Source organism: Somniosus microcephalus, unplaced genomic scaffold (genome assembly GCF_052327205.1).
Source record: "Somniosus microcephalus isolate GS21.2 unplaced genomic scaffold, FLI_Smic_1.0 unresolved_chr1, whole genome shotgun sequence".
Lineage (NCBI taxonomy): Eukaryota > Metazoa > Chordata > Chondrichthyes > Squaliformes > Somniosidae > Somniosus > Somniosus microcephalus.
The window spans coordinates 138618230-138637395 of NW_028225179.1; the positions used below are offsets into that span (position 1 = coordinate 138618230).

The following is a 19166-nucleotide window of genomic DNA, read 5'->3' on the forward strand; positions in this document are numbered from 1 at the left end:
TACTAACTGCAATTTAAAATAATGAAGTGTTAAAAGCCATTTTCTCCAAATTCTATGCTTTTTTTTGTAATCATTGAGATTGACTAATGTTTCCGTCACACTGACCTGTTCTCAGATTTCCCCTTTTCGGCATCATCGTCATCTTCGTCATCACTGAACTTTAGCTTTTCAGTGTAGTCTATTTCCTCGTGTGCTCCTGCAGAAGTAAAGATGCACATTAACACAGTAGAACAAACAGAATGGCCAATGCCAGCCCCGATTCCCAGTTTCACAATTGCTTGTCCCTGGTCCAGTTTAATAAACAAACCATTTAAAAAAGAGTTAACTGTGCAATTCCACCCCGGCAACATAAACTCCCTCCGCTTCCCTCCCACGAGAATGAGTTTCTCTGGTCACTATGAGTTAGCATCATCGTAATCATAACAGGAAGATTTTCTCATCCCGATGATTGCAATCTCACTACAAACATAATTTTTCCCTCAAGAGTCAAGTACCAACTTGCTGCCAGCTCTGGGTAAATCCTGCAGGCACTGCCAGAGTGCAACAGGTCACAACGTGACACTTAACCCTTCCAGCGCCACAAATGAAGTTACTCGTACCACTGCGGTCAGGCTTTGAGGGCTACCCATGAGTCGACTGTGGCACAGCCAGTTTTATGTTTGACGCATAAAAGCAAGGTGATCCACCAATCTGGTCTCTGCCATCAAGTCACATTTGAAAACACACCAGTCACTAAAAAGATAGTTCTCAACCAATAAAAAGACAGTTCCCATCTCTAAAATCAATGGTGGGAAGCAGAAGGAAGAAGAAAGAAATTAAGCAACTCTTAAGGTTAGAAAAAGTAGATTAGGCAGAAAAAAAGTTAAAATTAAAAATAGGACAGCGAATGAGAGGGAAGGAAGAAAAGGATAAGAGAGCCAGCAGAATGAATGGTTAAAATAGCTCATTTATAATTAAATTATATTTGAAGGACTTTAGTGGTTTATGGTTGATACTATAATAATGGTACTCCCAGCACTTTACAATAATAAAGCTATGCAAATGTCTGTCTCAGTGTCATGGCCCATGGGTTTAAAGCTTAAATACTGCTTTGTACAGGGAGAGTGAAATTTCTTATGCCAGCCCAATAATTAAAATGAAGGTAGCAACAGTAGATTTTCTCCCAGTCCTTTGAGAGTTACCTGCCCATCCATCATCAGTCTCGTTTTCAAGCTCATCAAACTCTTTCAAGTCGTCCTGTTTGAGGATGGAGGGTCTTTTCACTGCTTCGGGCATCCGTGTTGGATGTTGAGGCAGTCGAGGTCCTGGAACACGAGGAAACCTATGAAGAAATGCAGACAATGTGTCCATTATTTTATACATAGGTAAACATATAAAGCAAGATCGCCATCAGATAAATACTAATTGCGTTCAAATCCGCAAGGACCCGCAGCAGACTCATTCAAGATTCTCCTTGTACAAGTATTTTTGGTGTGATGCCAGGATACGGTCCACAAGTAATTCAAGCTGGTAATTCTCTAGTATCTTAACTAACTGATAGGTATGATCCCTGACTGTGATTAATGGTAGGCGATTCTGTTGTAAGCACATCAGGAACAAAGCCCTGTCCCAACACTCACATCCACACTCAACCTTGCCTGTACACCATCACTAGATAACAAACCAGGAATGGGCCTGAAGGATGATCCCCATTCCATTCAAGGGTACTTCTCCCAGTTAGGTTAAAATTGCCCCCTAGAGATCCAGGATGTCTTCCCCTTTGAAAGATCATAGTCAGATTACAACATCTTCTGATTTGCACACTCTTGCCCCAGTCACCAGTATCTTTTCTGCTGTCCTTACCAGCAACAAATGCAGAACGGTGTCTGTTTTTGACCCAAACTATATTAGACTGCAATTTTTTAAAAACCTACAAAATCAATGTTACAGGCTATAAAAACAATATGGTAATTAATAAGCTTTAAAAGGACAGTCAGTAAAGAAAGAACTTACAAAGCACCTTTCAGGACATCACAAAGTACCGAAGTATAACCACTGTTGTGATGAAAGAAACATAGCATAGCAAGGTCCCACAAACAGCAATAAGATAAAATGATCAGATAATAGATTTTTCGTGATGGTTGAGGGATAACTTAGGCCAGGATATCGGGAGAACTCATCTGCTCTTCTTCGAATTGTGACATGGGATCTTTTACATCTAGCGGAGAGAGTAAACAGCACACTCAGTATTGCACCGAAATATCAGCCTAGGTTATGTGTTCACGTCTCTGGAGTGGGGGCTTGAACCTAGAATGCTCTGGCTCAGATGCGAGTGTGCTACCATCGAGACAAGGCAGACACCAGTACATAAAAGCATCAAGCAGCAAAGTTTCAATTTCTAGGAGTGACTACTTTGCCTTCTGTGTCTGCAACTACAATCAGCCCTTTAATAAGAGAAAACTTACTTGCTGGCATCGGGTGGTGGGTATCTGTATGGTCCCTGTGGTCCGTAAGGTGTAGGAAACGGTAAACCACAATATGGGGAATACATCTGAAAATAGTAAAAATGACAGATGGGAATCAAAAGAGGTTTCGAGTTACACTTCTTTTTTAAACCTTCAGGCCAGATAAAAGGCAACCATTATTCTCTCAGTACTTCAAAAGAAAATAATTTATTTTTGTATAGTCTCAGACATTTCAAAATGCATCAAATGCACTTAATTTGAAGTGCAGTTACTGGTGTATAAGTAAACACAAGATGAACAATGTACTAGTTCATTTGTTTTTGATGGCCTTGATTGAGACAGGAATGTGTTCCCAAGATCAGAACCCTCTGCTCTTCTTTAAAACAATGCCACGATCTTTAATGTTCACCTGAACCACCACACTTTGCACAAAGCGGCACTCCCTCAGTACTGCACGAATGCGTCTTTGTGCTCAATTCCCAGAGTGAGGCTGGAACCAACAACATTCTGACCTAGGGGCCCGTATACTGCGAGCCAAGTCAAGCCAACACACAAGGCAGGTCAAAGCTGCAGGGGCCGACACCTGGGACAGCACTTATTCTCAACTTTACCTTGTTTAAATTTTGATCAGTCACAGATGAATAAGGTACATCAGGTGCTCCAAACACTCACAAGTAGCCCAATCATTCCTTTGTGTGGAGTGGATCTCCAGCTGCGCTGGCATTTTTGTGGCCCAGTCTCAAACTGAACAAAGAACAGCCACATGCAATATATTCTTAGGCAGAGACCTAGTGTAATCCTGGTGGTCTTTTCAAAAGGGGAAGAGAAGTTACTACAGCATGTTGCAACGGCACCCTCTCCTACTCAAAGCTGTGGAATTTCTTAACTCCCCCAGTCTTTCCTCCCTACAATCTACAGGTTCTTAAATTCAAACTTGGCATCACTGAACCTCAAATTCTTGATTTACCAAGTCGTTTTTCTGTTCTTTCCAAGCTTGGCGGCATGGTCTTTGCCCTTTACCTCAGTATTTCAATTAAAAAGATAACGTTTTAGAAGCGAATTTATCAGCGGAAAGGCTAACGTTAGAACTTTATCCACCAGAACTTAAAACCATGAGCCGCCCTTCCATGGATTTCCTGGCATGCTCTCGTGACAACCCTGCCCACGGGATGTCTGTTTTTAACCATTACCTTATCACTTAACTCACCCTTCTTTGCTACTGCACAACCATGATCATGTACAGCATTGTGGCTTTGGACCTTCACCTAGGTTTTTTTTTTAAGTAATAAAACCGACCAACACCCCGTCAAAGTCAGAAACCCTGAACTGATCCAGTTAGGGAGCTCTGGTAAACAGTGTGGAGTTGAAGGGCAATTGTTACCTTGGACAAGTTTTCCATTTCATGTGAAAAAGTTGAAGCGTTTAAACAGTGATGTTATTTACTAGGGGAATTCGATCACTAAAAGTAAACCAATCCTTAATGCTACAGCTGGAATTGCCAGGCACAATTCATTCAGACAAAAAAAGGCTTAGTTTTAAATAGGCGATACATGATGAAAAGCTGTGGGATAGGTAAGGCTGGATCGCTAACTCACAAGCGACAGTCTTTCAGAGATCAGCCCTCCTGTAGATCATAAATCCTACCCCAACGGTCTCTTGTAACGTATGTGTCTTACAATGGGTGTTAAAAGTTTTAGTAAAGAATTAGATTAAACTTTGCAAAGCACTAAACGATCACTTATACTCCTTGGTGATTTTGTTCTAATTAGTAGTAGTTAAGCGGCATTATGTTTTTTCACCCCCCCAGCCAAATTTCATCCTTGCCCTCCATCCCCCCGGCAATGACTCATGATGGGGTATAGTTTCACCCATGCCAATTCCCCTCCAGTAGCCTTTCTTGATATGTGAAACTGGACAGCGAGCATTAGTGGGATATTCACCTGAAATCAATGCTCTTTCCAGGAGTCACTGGTTGGCCACCAGCAGCAGGAACTCCGGTTCTGCCACCCGTGCTAACCTAGTGGTGCCGAGACCAACTGTAGCACCTAGACTGGTGGTCCAACCTGGATCAGCTAACTCAGCACAGCCTGTGATGGAACCAGAGATCACCCTTTCTGTACGACTCAGTACCACACTCAGCAGCTCATCAATTAAACTTGGGACGCGACTGCTGCCAACGAAATAAAGTTGCGCAAGTGCAGTGCCAGGGTTTTTTTTGGGGTTGTTCGCGCCGGACTTCCCACAGATTGGCGAGAGAAAGGAGGGAGTTTTGGGGGGGGGGGGGGGGGGGAAAGAGAGATTGCTGCTGCCGAACTGAGCCGTGTCAGAAGAAACTAAAAATTAAAAGATGAATTTGTGTTTCTATCGGCTTACTAATGAAAGTTAAGTTATGCGCAGCCGAACTGAGCTGAAAATAAAATTTAAAAAGCTGAATTGGTGTTTCTATCGGCTTATGAAAGTTAACGCTTATGCGCAGAAGCTGCCGGTTCGTTGGCAGCAGTCACTATTAAACTTGTCACCTGGGTTTAGGATATTTGGAGTATGAATGTGCAATTGATCAACGGAAATAAGTGCCATCAGTACAAATGCGATTAAATATCACATTAGTTTTCACATGCAATGGAGGCAACAGCAGACTGAAAAAATTAACAACCGACATCTGCATGTTTTCCTACTGTACCCTTCACCCTCCAGTTCTCCTCCGTTCAAGATCTTGGTTACTTACAAAAGCCGGCATCATCCCCCTGTATGGTGGAGGGTATGGTTGGGGAACTGCCTGCTGCGGCACACCGACCCCTGGTCTAGGTGGTTGTTCGGCCATCCTCGCAGTCACCTTCTGGTCGGCTGAGGATGCTATAGAGCTTGCTGCTTCTTCTGGGCTTAGCTCTTTGGTTTCCCCCTCGATCAAAGAGCCACCCGGAGCACCCAAGTTCCGCCCACCACCCTCCCTCCAGCTGGTCACATCTGTGTGGGGGGGGGGGGGGGGAAGGAGGAAAAAGCAGAATTATTAACAAATAGCACATCTTACAGAATTCAGACAAGACAGAGTGCTTCAAGAGCAAGATTCAAAGTGAACGCCTCAAACTGCATAGATTACACAGTCTCCTGTTAAATTGAGCAAGCATTTTGGGGGCAAAAAGTCCTTCCCTACTCCCCTGAAGGCACAGATTCTCACTGAATTCTGATTTTATGGGTGCCAGCAGCCCTCCAGTAGCTCATCAAAGTAATCATTCTTCATTGGAGCCCATCAGCTCGAGGGAGCAAGCTATCGGACTGTGGAAAACATCACAGCCAAGTCCCACATGATCACGAGTAGTAACCCTGGATGGCTTTCCCCCCATCCCAGCGGCAAGTAGGCCAAAAGGCTAGGTAAGCAACCTGATCTTTAGTCACATGGTAGGCAGCCAAAGCATGACTGGTGTCTCCCATTTTCCTCTGGTTTGTTCTGTGAAGCACCTTTCCCTGGGTGGCTTGCCCAAGAACAGCAACTCAGTGCAGAGGAGAACCCCATTGATGATTCTTTTTATCTGATTTTTTATTTCAGATTTCCAGCATCTGCAGTATTTTCTTTTTGCCCCATTGATTCTACCACTCCATGAAACTCCCGTTGCCTCTTTGCTTTAGAAACCTCCAGGCAGTTTGTAGCAACATCTTTCTTCTTAATAAGACGTAAGGGAAACCAACATCAAGAAGGGAAAGTTGTCTGAAATTTGAACTTATTTATACTATCTAACATTTCCCCCCCGCACCATATAATTAGTATACGTACATCTGCTACCCATCTTGACTGACAAACAGTAATTTCAGGCCCCTCTAATAACACCTTACTCTAAAGATCAGAGTTCTTGCTTTTTAAAGTAGCCATGATTCACTTCTGAAAGAAATCCATGTTAGTCAAATCCACGAGCCACCACCCCCGCAGCCAGAGGCTACGTGGCCACCTGACCAGCATTTTAGAAGTGCAAGCTGGTTATGACATGACAATCTTATTTTTTCCTCTTGGTGCGGTCAAATGCTAGTAGAGTTCAAAATAAAAATGATGTTTGAAGTATACAGATCAGTCAGCTTCGATGAAGAGAAAGAGACATTAATGTTTAGTGTCGATCTAACCTCAGTTCAGATGGAATGTCTACACCAAAACTTTAGCCCGTCTTCCAGATGCTGACTGACGTGCTGTATATTTCCAGCTTATTCAGGTTTCCAGCAGTTAAAGCCTTTTATTTTCTCTCTACTGCTGCCAGAGATGCGATTGAACAATTAAAAAGACACGCTATTTCTGAGAGCACACCAGTACATGGCCAAGGGGTGAAAATCCTGGCATTATCCACCCAACATCTGGGAACATCAAAGCCACAAGTACTGGAGCAGTTCAAGGTGGCGGTCCACCAATACCTTCTCAGGGCAACTAGGGACAGGCAATAAATGCAGGCTTGCTGGCATTACCCACATCCCAAGAACAAATTTATCTTGTAGGGAACAAGAGTGTGGCAAAAACCTTAGTAGCCACCAGTATTTGTTAAATGTGCTGCTGTAGGAGGAAGAGACGAAACAGCTGACATTTTATTTTAAAAGCTCCTTTCCACCCCAGTCTGTGCATAGTTAGATGATCTCAAGAAGTCAGTAGGGATGTTGTAATTGTTCGAGCGTCCCCTGAAGGAGTGTAGTTTGGGGGGGGGGGCGGAAAACAGAGAAAGGAAAAAAAAACCACACATTCTTGCTCCTGTTCACTAATATAGGAACAGATATAGGGCCATTCAACTCCTCAAGCCTGCTACTCCATTCAATTAGATCATGGCTGATCTGTATCTTAACTCCATTTACCCGCCGTGGCTCCGTAACCATTAATATCCTTAATTTCAAAACCGAGATTGATTTTCTAAGTTATCAATTGACCCCCAGCCTCAACGGCTTTGAGGGAGTGTTCCAGATTTCCACTACCCTTTGGGTGAAGAAGTTCTTCCCGACATAACCAGTGATCCCTTCTGCAAAGTGCAGGTCTGTGTGAACTCTACATGAAGATGGGGCTGAATTTGGCTGCACCGCTCCCGCAGTTGAATAGCCTGCCAACGCTCCTCTTCAAAGGTCACACATGAATAATGGCTAGCTGGCAAGGAACTGGAGGACTCCCAGTGGTTTTTGGTTGCTTTCCCAAACCACATCATCTCATGTACTATAAGCAATGGATCCACGTCCTTTAAGACCACACCCTCTGATTCCACTTGACCAACACTGCAGATGTTCAACTAGTTACTAAAAAATGTTTTGGAGCTCCCCGTGGTTGCAACATAAAATCTCTCACTTTGTCCATACTTTAAAACAAAAGAAAACTACAAACCCATCGGAGACAAGAGACGTACTTTGAGGGCGGAGGCTTGGTCCGGGCCCATACGACTGATCTGCAATGTCCCTTTCTCTGCCAACTTTGTCCTGATCTCCAGCCGCTTGCAGGGTTGGAAATTCCTCGCGAGAGAATGGCGACTGTTGGTTTGATCCCTTTCCACCTGAACACAAGATGTTTCCATTAAAAATCATTCCATCCGATCCCAAGTGGAGCTCCTGCTCCAGCAATCATTTACATAGCCCCTTTCAAGTCAAAATTTCTCAAAGCACTTCACGCAACGATTCTCTTTATAGAATCGAAGAACGATACCGCACAGGAGGCCGCCATTCGGTCATTCAGTCCTGTGCTGGCTCTTTGGTAGAGATATCTAATTAGTCCCTTAGACCTGAATCTTTTTCTCCAAGTATTTATCCAATTCCCTTTTGAAAATTACTATTGAAGCTGCTTCCACCACCCTCTCAGGCAGTGTATTAATTGTAAAAAAGTGTAATGACTGTTACGTCAGCAATTTTCCACAAACTGCAATGAGACAAGTAATCACTTGATGTTTGGTTTTATACTTGGTTGAGGGAGGAATATTGCCCAGGACACCAGAAGAGCTCCTTGCTCTTCAAACTGTGCCAGGGAATCTTCAACCACCCACAATAGGAAGGTCACACCTTGGCTTGTGCATCATCCAAAGGACAGCAACTCCCAACAATACAGCAGTCCTTCTATACACGGACGTGCCAGCCAGGTTATGCTTGCAAGTCCTGATGTAGGGCCTCAACCCACAACCTGCTGAGCCAAAGGAGAGCGAGCAGCGTTGACACATGTAAAATGAAGTCAGTCTGAGCCAGTGCAAATACCAGTTCCAAATTCCAACTTCCAACCAACTGACAGTTAAGATGAACGCAAAATTTTTTTAAAAATTGGAGCAGTGGAAGACAAGGCCTCAAACCAGTATGCAAGTTTCTTCAGACTGAACTATATACTGTAGTTAGATGATTTTTTTTGTATTTTATTATGAACATGCAGTCTCAACACAGGGTTAGGCCTTAATATTAGATTAGATCTTGGATGATTTTTTTAATAAACATGCAGGCTCAATGCGAGGTCAGGCCTTAATATTATTCTTTCTGAACAAATCTGATGGAACTATATTTATTTGAATGTGAAAGTAGTTTTTTTATTTTTTATTTTAAATAGTACTCACCTGTACACCAGGCAACATAGCCACTATAGTAAAACCAGCCAATCAGGTCACAACATTATGACATCACAATAGCATCTGATCAGATAATTTCAGGGTTACTATTTCTAGTTTAAAAGAAATATCGAGATGCACAAATTGGGTTAAACAATCTTCCACTTCTTGGATTGGGTGCCGCAGTGGCTTAGACCGTTGACCTCTGGGACCTAGGTTCACATCCATCAGATACAAAATCAGTACTCAGTTCCTACCTCACTCATAAGCGGCGGAGGAAAATGGAAACGTGGTATAATAGAAGATGCTCTCATGAGGCTGAGGGACACATGGCTCGGGCAGAATACAAGAGCTTTGTCCTGCATTTTTACCGTTCTGTACCTGGCCTGGGAGTGTCAAATTGGCAAGTGTTACATTCCCAGCACGTTGGGCATAGAATTCTCAAAACAAAAAGGGACCTGGTTTAAATCCAACCCTCACAATGAGATTGTAAGTCCTTCACAATCTCTCTCTCAATTGTACTGATATCAGCTTCAGCAAGTCTTGCCCTATTCACTATGGGTAAAGGCCTGGGCATGAGAGCGGAAATGGAAGCAATTGCCCTAGAATAAAATCACTCAGTATAGTATATGGAGACACTTCAACAATGCACAATGCTACACAGCGCTGCCGTCAACTTTTGCTGCCATCTCCTAGCTGAGGAATTCAGTCAAAATCAGATGCCATCTACGAAGTGGAATCTTCAATTCTCAATTACCAGCACCTCCATTGGAAAACCAAAATATAAGACGCTGCCAAGATGTACAGCAGACTTGTAGGTCCGCCACCATCACAGTTGCTAATCGTTCAGCTTACAAGCAGTGTTTTTGGCAGGTTGATTTGAACTTACCATCTCCTTGTGCACCATGTGTAACGCTCGCCTGTGCCCAGGATTTTGTTCCGCTTTGTGCTGAAGGGGTGGCCTGCGTTTAACAGAGAAGCAAATATGTTGGCTATTTACTTAACTTCTAGCACCTTTTTTTTTGGTTGCCTTTTTACAATGCAGCTTACTGAAACTTCACAAGCACTTTCAACATGTCCTTGAGTTGACAAGACTGGTTATTTGCTCAGACTGTAGCAACAGCTGAGCAGATAGGCAGAAATGCAATCAGAAAGAGTAACAATTGGCCTGGGGGCAGGTGGGTGAATGGTGGTCAGCCCATCATGCCTGCTCTTTGAAATAACTAGCCAATTAGTCTCCCTCCCCCATAGTGCTGCAAATTTTTCCTTTTCCAGTATATATCCAATTCCCTTTTGAAAGTTACTATTGAATCTGTTTCCAGTGCATTCCAGCTCAAAACAATTCACTGCGTAAACAAAATTCTCTTCATCTCCCCCAGTGCTTTTGCCAATTATATTAAATCGGTGTCCTCTGGTTACTGACCCTCCCGCCAGTGGAAACAGTTTCTCTTTATTTACTCTATCAAAACCGCTCACAATTTTGAACACCTATCTGATTTCCCCTTAACCTTCTCTGCTCCAAGGAGAAGAATCCCAGCTTCTCTAGTCTCCCCACATAACTGAAGTCCCTCATCCCTGGTATCATTCTTGTAAATCTCCTTTGCATCCTCTCCAAAGAAACATAGAAGATAGGAGCAGGAGTAGGCCATTCGGCCCCTTGAGCCTGCTCCGCCATTCAATGAGATCATGGCTGAGTGCCAAAGAGGGAAGAATGTTGTTTTAAAGAGAGGTAGGGGCAAGTGCAGTAATTGTTACCTAGGCAAATGCAGCAGCCAATCTGCATCATCAATGTCTCCGAGACAGGAGGTGAAGGACCAGTTCATTTTTTTTTGTGGTAAGGGTTGAAACATTGGCCAGAAAAATTCAAGTGGGTTTCTTTTCAAGGGGACCTCTGATATCCATCCAAACCACCAGAACAGGTAGACAAAACCACAATTCAACATCTCACCCAAAGGATGACACTCCCCAAAGTTGCAGCATTTCCTCATCACGCACTGGAGTGTCAGCCTAGGCTGGGCTCAAATCCTGGCATGGGGTTTGAACCTGCAACCATCTTATCCACAATCTGAGCCAAGCGCAAAGTAACTTTTTTTGTTGTTGAAAAAAGACTATCTACATTTTATTACACAGAAATACTAAACAAAATATGCTGTTGGGATGTCTCAATGCCAACCACGGACCAACGCTCGATGTCCACACAAGCAAACGCGAGCCACAAGCACCACCTACCTCCTGTGAAGCTGCTACCACTGCTGTTGCTGCTGCTGGACGTTTCGGCTGACTGGAGCCAGACGTCTGTGAAGCCGGCGGCAGCTGCGATTCCGGCTGCTGAGGTGTCGATGCATCGGTACTGAAAAAAAGAGACAAAGCTGATATGCTGAATACAGGTTTTTAACCCACCACAAACTTTACCACTCAAAATTATACTGGAGGGGGAAAAAACTATTGGGAGGAATGACTACTTTTTTTTTAATTGGAGGAGGAAGGAGAATGACGAAGGCCCACAGTTATCAAGATTGAAAAGATGAGACAAGTCCTTTAGTAATAAGGCAATGCCAAGTATGGGGGTTAAAAGCCATGTAGCAGGAAAGGACGACAGAGGGAGGTGGAGTGTTTCCACAGTTTTGAGGTCCTGGTGAAGAATAAGTTCAGTTTGAGGAGACTCAATTTCAACACAGGTGAGGGCGCAGGGAGGAGGAAGCGTGTGGGACGCCATCTTTAGAGCAAAAGGTAAATTCAGAGGGGCAGTGACCATAGCATTACTGTTAAAACAGAAATAGATAATACAAGCATGGCTGATGGTGGAAACATTTTACATGTAAAAAAAGCATATGGTTTTTAGTTCTTCCCTTTGGACTATTGATCATCTCTTTTCCACCTCACACCCTCCCAACAAAATGATTGAATTCAGTCATGCCATCACACCAGAAAACCTCCACGAATGGATGGAGAACAAAGCAGAAAACCCAAGCCGCAGCACTGGTAGTTTGAGAAGATTAAACTATTGCGTGCACAGCTGCAGTTTTGCTTCCACATCTGCTCGTTACAGCACTTCCCCACTTTATTGAGCAAGGTCAGTCCTACAGGCTTCGTAGTTGAAAATAAAGAGCGCTGAACAAATCAGGCCATGAACGAACCACATATGAATTAAGTGGCACACAACACAAACAGTCCAGAGTGGAAAGCTAATAAAAAATATTTAGCACAGGGTATAAGCAAGGTGATTTTTGCCCACCATTTTCACCAAATGGGTGCCTGGATACAAACAGAATGCTTAAAAATGCTTTCTAAGCTTCAGGCCACTTAGCCCAATTGGAATTATGTAAAATAGAACAGAAGTGGGATAACAGGACTTCCGACCTGCTCAGCCTGCATCTGAAAAAGGATTAAGTACAGACATCTATTATGTCAATCTAAAGCATGTACTATTCAGGTGCGATCAGGTGGAATTCAGTTTCTGCTGCAACAGAAACACACTGGACTGCATTTTTAAAAAGTTACAAGTATCTGATTTTTTTTTTTAAACTTCCTGCTATCGCTCCATTTGCTAGCATGCCAGACATGGCAATGGCATAATTGAAGAGGCAAACGTTTTGGCGCAATCCAACATCCCACAACAAATCTCCCATACTGGGAGGATTTGCATTAAAAGTCCCGGAGGCAGCAAAAAGGTAGGTTAATGGTACACCAAACTTGCTGTGCAACACGAGACTTTGAACATCAGCAGTGATTTTTTTTAATGCATTTTTTTCTTTAAAAAGCAATATACACTTGTCACCTAGCAAATCCGAGATACATAGAAACATAGAAGATAGGAGCAGGAGACGACCATTCGGCCCCTCGAGCCTGCTCCACCATTCAATGAGATCATGGCTGATCATCCAAATTCAGTACCCTGTCCCTGCCTTCTCCCCATATCCCTTTAGCTTTAAGAAATATATCCTACTCCTTCTTGAATATATTTAATGAATTGGCTTCGACTGCCCTGTGTGGCAGAGAATTCCACAGGTTCACCACTCTGGGTGAAGAAATTCCTCCTCATCTCAGTCCTAAATGGCTTACCCCTTATCCTTAGACTGTGACCCCTGGTTCTGGACTCCCCCCACCATCGGGAACATCCTTCTTGCATCTAGTCTGTCTAGTCGTTTCAATGAGATCTCCTCTCATTCTTCTAAACTCCAGCGAGGATAAGCCCAATCGACCCAATCTCTCCTCATACGTCATTCCTGCCATCCCAGGTATCAGCCTGGTGAATCTTCGCTGCACTCCCTCCATGGCAAGAACATCCTTCCTCAGATAAGGCGACCAAAACTGCACACAATACTCAAGATCATAAATGACTAACAAAGAAACAACATTTAAAAGAACCGCAAAGAGGAAATGGCCACATCACCTCAAATCCCTAATAGAATTCCAGAGCAGTGGAAATGGATCGGAATAGATACTTGCCAGTTCATGTTGACACACAGAAATTTGACACCTATTTTTCTATAGGCACAAAAGGCATTAAGGGGTAAGGGGAGAGAGCGGGACTATGGTATTGAGATAGAGATTCAGCCACGATCATATTGAATGGCGGAGCAGGCTCGAAGGGCCGAATCCTGCTCCTATTTTTCTATGCTTCTATTTGCCCCGAGAAAGTAGCTGCAGCTGCCCAGGTGGTCTTTTAGCATTTCCACCATATTGTGAGCCTACTCTCCCAAATACAATTGATCATTCGGGGCGTTTAAGCACAGATGGATTTTTAGTTCAATTAAGTGATAAAGTAGAGACTTGCAAACTAAGTACACTTATTTTTGTGTAGCATTCCACATTTGGTGGCAGCTCATAGATCAGCAGAATTTGGGTCTTGATTTAACATTTGATATTCAGAATTTGCACCTTTATATTGTTAAGTGTAACATGCATCAGGAGCATGTCGTGCATGTACCACTGATGGCTTATTGCCAACATAAAACTCAGAATTTAAGAATTATAACTTGGAGAATTAGACCCGAGTGACTCTAAAAGGTACCAAGCGATACTAAGGGGCAGCAATTTCAGTGCGCAAATTTTTAAATGAATGCGTTAATGAGTGAAATTGCCCTGCTTGCTATCTCAAATGAAGCTGTTCAAAATAGATGGATTGCTGACTGTGTTAAAATGTTTAAAGCAAATGGTTACAATAGCACGGAGGAATTTGTAAGTACCAAGTGAATTCTTATTTAAAAGATAATTATGAACGAGCAATGCTATTCGGCCTAGTTTAGCTCATCCGTCCAGAATGACGCAAAATTTTCCATTGCAGCATTCATTGGTTTTTAAGTGATTCCAGGGTTTTTCCACTTCCATTGCTTTATTCAGGAGCCCATTCATGTGTTAAATCACTGTCAAGAAACATTTCCTGATATCAGACCTAAATTTGCAGCTACCCGCCAAGTAACGTTCCCTCGAAGCTGCACCTCTGTGCGGCAGCGCAGCTTGGGATCAGCTTTTAATGTGTGAAGTTTTGTGCGTATGTGCGAAACTTTGAATAGGCTGCGCCACCCATTAAAGGGGCCTCACACCCAAAAACAAAATTAGGGGGAACATTTCCGCCAAGGTTTCTTTGATAGCATCTCCAGTACCCGCGACAACTACCACCTAGAAGGACAAGGGCAGCATGTGCATGGGAACACCACCACCTCCAAGTTCCCCTCCAAGTCACACACCATCCTGACCTGGAAATATATTGCCGTTCCTTCATTGCTGGGTCAAAAATCTTGGAACTCCCTACTTAACAGCACTGTGGGAGTACAGTCACCACATGGACTACAGTGGTGCAAGAAGGCGGTTCACCACCACCTTCTCAAGGGCAATTGGGGATGGGCAATAAATGCTGGCCTTGCCAGCGATGCCCACATCCTGTAAATAAATTTTAAAAATTGCCATTTACAAGTTTAAACCTAACTGAAGTTAAATTCATCATCATGTCTCATTCCGGGTCCCAATAACTGCTTATTTTAAACAGGAAATCAGGACTAACTGGAAACACAAACAGGTACAGACAGAAATGAAGACTCATGAAAATGAATGGGCTGAGGAGAAATGCAAAGATGAATCAGGTAAATGTTGGAAATATCTGGGCTTCACACACGCAACCGAAGTTTTCAGGATTACAAAGGGTAACAATGCAAGCAAATTGTTCGCTATGCTGAAGAGGTTATATATCAGGCAACACAAATTAAAAATTAACATGCCGGGAGCATGTGTGACAACAAAAGTATTCCGCAAAACTATTGCTCAGAGTGTAAAAGTAAACCAGAGAGATCAGTGAAGCAGACAGTACACATTAGAGGCAATTAGATACCTTTATGCAGAGAGAAGGAAATGAAAGATATGGTGATAAGATTTGAGAGTGGGGTTGATCAATGAGATAGCGCCTATATGGGCCTATTGTTTTTTTCCTAACACAGCGTCTCCTGTTCCATCATCTGCTCCCATCCTTGTCCACTGTCTGCACAAGGCTGATAAGCTGATGGTAAGATTCCAATATAATTTGAAGACTAAATAGTACTGGAGACCATGGTTACAGAATGTCAATAAAAGTGCATTATTAGCGTCACAAAAACAAGAACTCAGCGCAGCCTCCGATCCAGAGGTAATGTACGTAGTCAAAACGCTTACCTCTTTTGGTCTTGCGATTCTTGCTTGCTTGCCCATCCTGTTCCGTCTTTTGGTACTAATGAAATATTGGGGTCATTGCCTTTATTTTCTGCTTTTAAACTTGGCAGGTTTGCAGGGGGTGGCATACGCCGAGCTGCGGCAACTTTACCGAGACTCTGCAATCCATGACGTGCGGTGACTGGCAAAGAGGGGAGGAAAAAAAAGAGACAAAATGTAAGCAATCTCAGAACAGCTGCCTTGCAGAGGAATTATTGCAGTGGAAATGGAGCGCAAAGACAATGTCCTAAAACCAATCTCTCTGGGAAAATGAAAGGAATTACCAAAGCGCAGAGCTGCACAGAATACTAATCTGCACTAACGGTCTCCAGCTCGAACCACTAAAACAAGGCACAGCTGAGCCGTGTGGGCTCCACCTTTACTCAGTAGGTTAATGGCGTGTACGTTCAAACAACAAAAAGGCAGTCTAACAGATGGGGCCCCTTTTAAAATGGAGTTACAAACAACCCAAAATCCTCTCCCCCACACCGTTGACTTTTGAAAACACTCATTTACTCCCCTGGTGTCTCAGTCGCACCTGCACTGCCTGGTGATACGGAGCCAAGGAGCGTGGGAATGACTCCCAGCTTTGATCCTGGGTTTCTGTTGAGTATGTACACTTGGGCAAGAAACCAGAAATTTGCCTGGCACATGTGGAAGCTTAGCCCCAAGCAAGTGCTACGACCTTCTAGAGAGGAGGGCAATTAATTGGGTAAACGAAATGCTGCACTGGCGAAACCCTTCAAAAATCATAGGATGGTGAAGAGACTTGCCTTTTGCCCAAAACACCTTTTTGCACCTCAGAATGGTCTGATTTTCCAGGGGAACTGTATAGCCACCCTGAACTGACTGGCACTGAAAGGGTTCAAGGAGCAGAACTACACCACAGAATATCAGATTGAGCGATTAATTAAAGCATCAGAAGCATACAGTCACAGAACTAAAAAAAACAAAGCAATCACACGACTTACCCAGGCCAGACAAGAAAAAAAATAATCAAAGCAAAATCTTGGCAATGATTTTGGGTCTGCACTGGTTTCAGAGACATTAGCAACACAAGAAACCAATAACCCAGCTGATTAAGACATTGCTTTGAGTGCCCATTCACATCAGGGCAGCCTTCCAGCCTCACAATACAGCTGCACGGAAGTCAGGTTAAAAAAAATTGCACTTAAGAGTGTACTTTATCACAACTCTCAACCCTCTAAATGACTTCACATTCAATTACATTCTCTGAAGTGCAGTGACTGTTGTGTCAGCACACTGGTAGAGTAGAATGGAATGGAGAGGAATGGCCATTTCCCAGTGCCTGTTGCAGCTAAGGTTGCCAACCCTCCAGGACTTGAAGGTTGATCTCCAGGGAACGGCGGAGAGCAATCCTGGAGAAAAATCACTGGGACATTAAACACATTGCAAGCTTTAAAAAAAATTAAAAAATTCTTTGAACACTTTCGCTTATTAAAATTATTTTAAAAAACTGGAGATGGTGGGGGGGGGGGGGGGGCCGTTTGCCTGAAGTTGAGAATCGCCCAATCCGTTAATGAAGTGTCTGCTCGCTTCTCAAATTGGCTTGGGAAGGTGGTGTGCCGCGAGGACAGACATGTTGGTAGACCAATGGTGGAGCTGGGACAGTGGTAGAGAAGGTCATGGATGGAACCTCCAGGAAGACATCCAACAAGAGTCTACAACCCTAGCTGCACAACGATTAGTGACGCATATTTAGAATCTGTTACTCAAGTGGCTCAGTTGGTTGGACTTGTCTCCAGAAAGCTATGGGTTCAAGCCCCATTCCAGAACTTGACCACATAATCTAGGCCAACACTTCATTGTTGAAGATGTCATCTTCAAAAGGAGAAGTTAAATCAGGGCCTCTGCTTGTCTGGCACATTCAAGGTCCCACGGCACTACCTGAACAGCAGGGAGCTCTCCTGGTCAACATCGATCTCTCAACTACCACCACAAAAACAGATTGATTCTGTTTATTACTCCAGGCATCGCGCCATATATTCTGTGCAGCATACAAGGATACTAATTTAATTTTGTTTTTCTCCTGAAAGTGCCAATGTTTGCAAGGGTACAGCCATCCAATAGCTCTGCCAATGCGGAAGCAAGATATTTGCCCATTATAACAGATTGAGGCCTCACCCAATGCCCACATACCTGTGCATTTTTCAGAAGGAATCACTGCAGGGGCAAGGAAACTTTTTTTTTTTTTTAAATCCCCATCCCTCTTTAGCCATGGAGCGGCGTCTAATTGCAGTACGCGGAGGTGAGATCAGCGAACTCAGTACAGACTTGTGATCCTCTGGCCTGTATGGCTTAGTACCATGCCACATGGTTCATGTACCAACCAAGGCACGGGGAGCAGGGAAGTAAAGCAAAACTGTTTTTCTACAACAAGCCTTCAGGAAGAGGGCAAGCACCAAACTACAAGAACAAGTTAATGAGGCAGCAGTGGAGTGGCTAAATTTCAATACAGCCTGCCTGAAAGATGATGATTCACAAAATGAGTGTGTGTGTGTGGGGGGGGGGGGGGGGGGGGGGGGCGGGGCGGCGGCGGGGGAAGAAAGAGATTATAAATGTAATAAATCTAAAACTAGATCTAGTGTGAACTTTATAATATAAAGGTAACAGATGGCCAAGTGCATTATGGCCCTGGACACAGTCCCAGACACCTGCTATTTTCTGTCATAAATACAAGCAAGTCCCAACAGTGTAAAATGAATTGCTCAAGGGCTAAAAATTAACAGTACTATATAGTAATTCAGGCAGTAATTTCCCAGCTATACAGGCATGTGTAATAGATACAGAAAAGAAAAGGGTTTATAATTTCCCAGTTTTCCAATGAAGACCAGATATCTTGTTACCTCCAAGTTTTTCTTACAAAATAGTCTTACTTCAATTATACAGCAGTTCACAGGAAAGTGATTGGATTGAAAATGAATCCTATTATCCTTGGGAAAATGGCCCAATTTTAATTTAAACATTCTGTTTTAAACACTTCCCTCCCTCCACCAGCCAGGGTATGGATAGACAACCTTCTGGCCCCGCAGCTCTCTAGCCACCCACGAGCAGTCTAGGCGAACTCATCCAGAAAAGAAAACCAAACTGGAATGTCAAGTTACACCAGTTAAAAGACACTGCACTTCATTTCTGGGAACTGGGCAACAGTTCAGCCCTCAGCTCAGGTGGTAAAAGTTGTCCATGTCTGCTGGATACAAGTAAAAGACTCTCATTTATATAGCACCTTTCCCAAAGCGCTTTACGGCCAATGGAGTACTTTTTGGAGTGTAGTCACTGTTGTAATGTGGGAAACATGGCAGTCAATTTGCACACAGCAAGCTCCCACAAACAGCAATGTGATAATGACCAGATCATCTGTTTTAGTGATGTTGATTGAGGGATAAATACTGGCCCGGACACCGGGGATAACTCCCCCTGCTCTTCTTCTAAATACGTCCACCTGAGAACGCAGACTGGGCCTCGGTTTAGCGTCTCAGCCAAAAGACGGCAC

General features: G+C 43.5%; 1 protein-coding gene across 7 annotated transcripts in view; it reads right to left on the bottom strand.

Annotated features, from left to right (window-relative positions):
• Window positions 1-19166, bottom strand: part of LOC147096002 (protein PRRC2A-like) — a 143313-nt gene that overhangs the window by 61700 nt on the left and 62447 nt on the right. For all 7 annotated transcript variants that reach the window (XM_085974962.1, XM_085974960.1, XM_085974963.1 and 4 more), the window contains exons 3-10: window positions 15617-15794; window positions 11201-11321; window positions 9861-9933; window positions 7802-7945; window positions 5170-5408; window positions 2445-2530; window positions 1182-1321; window positions 106-196 (exon numbers count right to left, since the gene is read on the bottom strand). In XM_085974962.1, the coding sequence (XP_085831088.1) occupies window positions 106-196; window positions 1182-1321; window positions 2445-2530; window positions 5170-5408; window positions 7802-7945; window positions 9861-9933; window positions 11201-11321; window positions 15617-15794 (1072 nt within the window). The remainder of the gene's footprint in view (window positions 1-105; window positions 197-1181; window positions 1322-2444; window positions 2531-5169; window positions 5409-7801; window positions 7946-9860; window positions 9934-11200; window positions 11322-15616; window positions 15795-19166) is intronic.